At 41.8% G+C, this 6,134-nt stretch overlaps 1 protein-coding gene across 1 annotated transcript in view; it reads right to left on the reverse strand.

The window, feature by feature from the left end:
• The window catches only part of LOC143298620 (uncharacterized), a 10,672-nt gene extending 8,751 nt beyond the window's left edge, over nt 1-1,921 (reverse strand). The window contains exon 1 of the mRNA XM_076611501.1: nt 1,806-1,921. Within this exon, the coding sequence (XP_076467616.1) occupies nt 1,806-1,921 (116 nt within the window). The remainder of the gene's footprint in view (nt 1-1,805) is intronic.
• Nucleotides 1,922-6,134: the final 4,213 nt, after the last annotated feature.

A 6,134-nucleotide genomic window follows, 5' to 3' on the forward strand; every position in this document is an offset into this window, starting at 1 on the left:
GCATCCAAAGCTACTTTACCACAGTAGTCATTACCAGCAAGATATGTAAAAACAACAGCTTGGCTTTATCACAGCAAGACAAAAAAAAGTAATACTGTACATTTTGACGATTCCTTCTGCACCCCACCCCCCCCACCCCCACCCCCTTTTTATATTATTTTTTTAAGCGCCAACATTTACGAACCAATCTGTTATTTTTTTCTGTTTCATCATATCAGCATTATACTGTTCGGTGGAAGTCTTTGACAATCGTAAATACTTTCTTGTGTGGCCATTGACGTGACCTGATCCCTTTTCACCGCCGTCCCTTATAAAGGAAATATTCAGCACTGCCAGAACTATCGTATCGTCGGTTCAATCAGCCATGCTAGTAAAACAATGGTAAAAATCTTTCTGAACAAAGTACAGCCGCAAGCAGATATTTTCATTCCCGAAGAATAGGCTGGATTCTGCATAGGCAGAAGTATCATGAAACAGATTTTTATCCCTCGAACCTTTCAAGCAAACAAACAAACAAAACCCACCCCAAACATCTGAGGGGACTATACCACGTCTTCACAGGCTTCAAGAAAGCGTTTTACAGAGTCTGACAGAAAACACTATGGGCCATAATGAAAATGAAAGTAATAATGATGTCATCATCATCATCATCATCATCATTATCATCATCATATCAATATTAACACCGAGCGAAAGCTTATCAGTACTTTCCGGTAACTATGCACCACGGCGACCAGTGCGGTACTCCTAGAGGGTCATAATGGAGAGTGATTCCATACTTCATTTAAAGTCCGTCAGGGATGCCATCTGTCTCCGACGCTGTTCGACATATTCCTGGAACGCATCTTGACTGACGCGCTTGAAGATTATGTAAGCGCAGTCACCACTGAAGGTAGATCCATACTTGCTTCGCAGATGACATCGATGGTTTGGCAGGTATTGTATTGTATTGTATTGTATTGCATTGTACTGTATTGTATTGTACTTCTCTTTTTGTCACAACAGATTTCTCTGTGTGAAATTCGGACTGCTCTCCACAGGGAGAACGCGTCGCTACACTACAGCGCCCCCCCCCCCCCCGCCCCTCACCCCCCCCCCCCCCCCCCGTCCCCCTGCCCCCCCCCTTTTTTTTTCTCCTGCGTGCAGTATTTTTCAGTTGTCTTTTCCTATCGAAGTGGATTTTTCTACAGAATTATGTCAGGAACAACCCTTTTGTTGCCGTGGGTTCTTTCACGTGCATCAAGTGCATGCTGCACACGGGACCTCGGTTTATCGTCTCATCCGAATGACTAGCGTCCAGACCACCACTCTAGGTCTAGTTGAAGAGGGGGAGAAAATATCGGCGGCTGAACCAATGATTCGAACCAGCGCGCTCAGATTCTCTCGTTCTCTAGGCGGACGCGTTACCTCTAGGCCATCACTCCACATTGTAGTAGTGAGCTATGCTTCGTCCAGCTTGTTAACTCACTCAGTACGGCCAGCCCTCTCTTCTCCTCTACACAGACCCCTCGGATGTCCAGTGGGTGTCTGAATGACCCAACCTTTAGCTTCCGTCGTCAGAATTGTGGTATTCTTTGTCAACATTCACGTCTTCAGTATAAGAGCCTTCCGCTTGCAATATTTTGATGGTGGTAATTGGGGTGAAACGCTGTTAACGTCGTCTCTTTCGCCGTTCGTATGGAGAGAGTTATCGACAATATTTGACACAAAAACACCAGCGTCTAAAAGAGAAAGTCAACGGCCTGCCACAACGCCATCATCATTGCAGATATAGCTGTCCAGGGACTGTTCTACAGTTCACCTACCTGGGATCCATCGTCAGCAATGAAGGACACAAACCAGAAATCCTCTCAAGGGTAGCGAAGACAACACCAGCACCGTCCAGACTGAAACGAGTATGGAAGAACAGCAACATCTCCATGATCCACTGTTGATTAATGACAAAATCACACACAGACTCCTGCATGCACTGGCATATTCCGTGTATCTTTAAGCATGCGAGGCATGGATCCTAACGACAGATTTAGGAAGAGCTCAAGCTTCGGATTTGTGGTGTTACCACGAGATACTTGACATTAGATACACCGATTACATTGCCAGTGAATGGGAGCACTCTACTCCAGGTCGTTATATATATATATATATATATATATATATATATATATATATATATATATATATATATATATATATATATATATATATAGATATATATATATATATAGATAGATAGATAGATAATATGATAAATCATAAGGACAGCATCCTTGGATCTGCCACCTGGATCAAACTTCCCTTCCAAATTCCATTGACGATTCTTCACAGATCTGTTGCTCATTGCTTTAGACCATACTTGCTGAACTCATCACTGAGGATATAAATGGATAAGGCTGGAGTCGTACCAAAACTAAACAAAAAGCCCCTCATAAGCACCTTCCTTCTCTCGGGAAGAGAGAGAGAGAGAGAGAAAGAAAGGGATATGTATATACCGCGTGCGCGCGCTCACAATGCGCACAGAGAGGAGGGGTATATATCTATATACACGTGTGTGCGCACGTTTATTAATACACACACACACACACACACACACACACACACACACACACACACACACACACGCACACACACACACACACACACACATATATATATATATATATATATATATATATATATATGGGCAGAGAGAGAGAGAGAGAGAGAGAGAGAGAGAGAGAGAGAGAGAGAGAGAGAGAGAGATTCGTTGTAAAGTTTGTAATTCAAGCTCAGAACAGACACACACACACACACACACACACACACACACACACACACACACACGCACGCACGCGCACGCACGCACGCACAGTGAGAGAGAGAGATAGAGGCACACACGTATTAAATGATCTCCATACTGTGCCCATGAATCTTGTAATGGTGTTTATTGACAAGTAAAAGTCTGGCCTGTCATGAACACACACATACACGTGTGCGCGCGCGCTCACGAACAAACGCGCGCGCGCACGCACGCACACACACATACACACACACGCACGCACACAAAGTGCAAAGTCGGTGCTTCCAGAAAACGGATTATTTGAAGAGTGAAAATCAGGATATGTAAGATCGACCAATACACACATGAAAACATTTCACTGAAAGGCTCGATAATAACTTTTCAAATGTCCCATCCGTAGTGGCGGATACCTTATGCAAAATGTAATTAAATAAATGGAACGTGCGGCTACCAATCCTGGAATTGTCAATAGTTTATTGAGAAAATGTTCATTTGCATTTCCATCAATTTTCTCTTGTGTTCGTGAGTTTGCATTTAGCATGTTCGTTCATGGCTACGAATGAGGTTTTAGTGTACAGCTATTTTCGTATTCCCCCCAATCCCCCCCCACCCCCACCCCCACCCCCGAACCCCCAGACCCGTTTGGGTGGCAACGCACAGTTCTCATTGACAAGTGCATGCTCAATGTATTCGTACTCCCTTGTCCCTCCAAAGGATGAATGCAGGATAGGATCGTCAGTTCATCAACATGAGTAATCGAGAAAAAAATGTATAAATACAATTTAATCGGATCTGAAACGGGAACTCAAAATATTCATATCTGCTGGTGTCACTAAGCTAATAGATAATAACTGTATTATTCCTATAGTCTTTTTTCTCTCTTCAGATTCAGGTCATGTCGGGCAGTTCATTATCAGTGTAAAACACGAGCTCTTTTGTACAGAGGTGAGAAGCGATTTCGGAGAATTTACTTTCCACATTTGAAAATGACATTGGATATTCATGTGTGCAAAATGCATCTGATTTGTACGATATGTGACGGACTGTAAAATAGTTTCTTAGAATTTGACCCGATATGTGGAAAGAGATCCCAAAGAAATATTGCATCATGTTGTAAAGTAGGCGCCCTTCAAAATATGATGTTATCAAGACGTATTCCTGGAATTTAATTTTCAGATTAGCCGGCAAAGCAGTCTGAAACTATGTATGTAAAACACTTGTTAAATCAGAAAATGGCGTGGAGAATGACGGTTGGACTTCTATCAAAACTGCGAATCTGGTCGGTTTGGATATTTTGGACAGAAAAAAAAAATCAACAACAAAACAGCTGAAGCTACAGATCACAAACAAGACCGTCCTCAGGTAGAATCCTTGTGCGTTCCGAATTTCATCATAGATTACTTTGAATGACAACACATTTGGTCTTTGTAGCACACTAAGAATGGAGACGAAATAATGTAACATGGGCCGACTTCTTTTAAATAAAACAGAATGCAGCAAAAACGATTTAGTATATTGTCTACTAATTATTACATTCAGAACGGTCATGGAACATGGAAACGACCGAAAAATCACTTTGATTTTGTTTAAGCATACGATAATTACTAATGAAAACTTCCCAGCTGATCTTGACGGTGGCGTCAATTTTAACAATTTAAATGTAATTATGAGTAAATGATAACTGTTTTCCATGCCTGTGATAGCTCAGTACATCTAATCCTGGTCTTTGGGTGCATAAGGAAAAAGCACACATTAGTATTCTTGGCACTAGATACAAAGTTGGAACCCAGAATGCCGTTCAAAATAGCTTAATGTTGCATGTAACACATGAACATAAAATGTAAAACTGCACTGCGACTCGGAATGCTTTTGAAAACAGTTTGATGTTGCAAAAAAAAAATAATAAAAAAAAATTAAAAAAATAATAAAAAGTTCACAGAAATTGGAAATGTAAAACTTCATGGTTTTGGGCCAGGCTCATTCATAAATCTGTCACAACAAATGTTTTGGTCCACGGTTAGCAAATACAACTTTTACACACTATCTAACGGTGATAATCAGCTGAGTATTTAAAGTGAAAAGCCAAGCTGATAGAAAGTTTTGGGACAAACTTAAAAATGAAGTAAATACGAATCATAATATTAAACAGTATCCATTCCACGTAACCTTGGCCTACTTAGTGAACAGAAAGTTTTTGTTTCGTGTTCACGACATGGTACATGTGAAAGGGGAAAAAATAAATGTTAAAACAACAAAGAACATAAACAAAACACAAAATAAACCTCAGTAGAAGGCCAATTTCCTTACAGAAAAAATGTAAAATGGACCACAGGCTTCATAACGCTTCTGAATATTCAACATCGAATAAACTTTTGCACGTGTGTTTTCGCATTTCACGTAATGATAAGCTGCCTTCTTCACATGTCACGCAGACAGATAATTTTAATAGTTTAATGTAACTAAATCAGGCTATTGTGTCCCTTTACCACATAAATGATGTATGCCTATCTGTCGCCGTGTCAAGGGTTAATCGTGTCTTTGATGATTCGTTGCATAATCAAAATGAAGATCCGTACATACTGTAATCACAGTGCTGCGATCCGCGTTAGCACGCAGACCTTTTTCTCGTACAAAGGGTCCCATTTCCCAGAACTTGGCGTGTTGACTTTTGCACCAAGGTCAAGCAAAGTTGTAACGGCATCAGTGTTCTCAAAATAAGCAGCAAAGTGAAGAGCTGTGTTGTACTCATTATCACAAGATTCGATGTTGGCGCCCATCTTCAGGAGAAGATCAAACACAGTTCTGGATCCCGAAACGATCGCCGCATGCAGAGGCCGCCAGCCTCCAAGTCCCTGGCCGTTGATGTCCGCGCCTCTCTTCAAGACCATCTCAACAAATTCAGCATTGTCCACACAGCAAGCACAATGAAGAGGAGTGTCACCATGCTCGTCACGGGCGTGAATATCAGCATGGTGATCAAGGAGGAGACTGACAAGTTCTCTGGAGTCTTGAAGTGCGGCCATGTGCAAAGGGGTGCAATAATAACGATTTTTCGCGTTTACATTGGCCCCGTTATTCAAAAGGATTTCTGCAACTTTCCAGTCTGAATGTGAACAGGCATAAATGAGAGGTGTGTTATCTAGTGCGGTTTTGGCGTTCATGTCCAGATCATGATGGAGAAGCACGTCTAGGAGCTCTGCACTTCCTGCGTTGCTTGCAGCAAAGTGAAGGCAAGTGTGTTTTTTTGCATTCTTGGCATCGACTTGGGCCCCGAACATTAACAGGATTTGCACTATCTCAGGACTGTTGGCTTGGCAAGCGAAGTGCAGTGGTGTGTTTTCTTCTCCGTCACTGGCGT

Source organism: Babylonia areolata, chromosome 24, assembly GCF_041734735.1.
Source record: "Babylonia areolata isolate BAREFJ2019XMU chromosome 24, ASM4173473v1, whole genome shotgun sequence".
Lineage (NCBI taxonomy): Eukaryota > Metazoa > Mollusca > Gastropoda > Neogastropoda > Buccinidae > Babylonia > Babylonia areolata.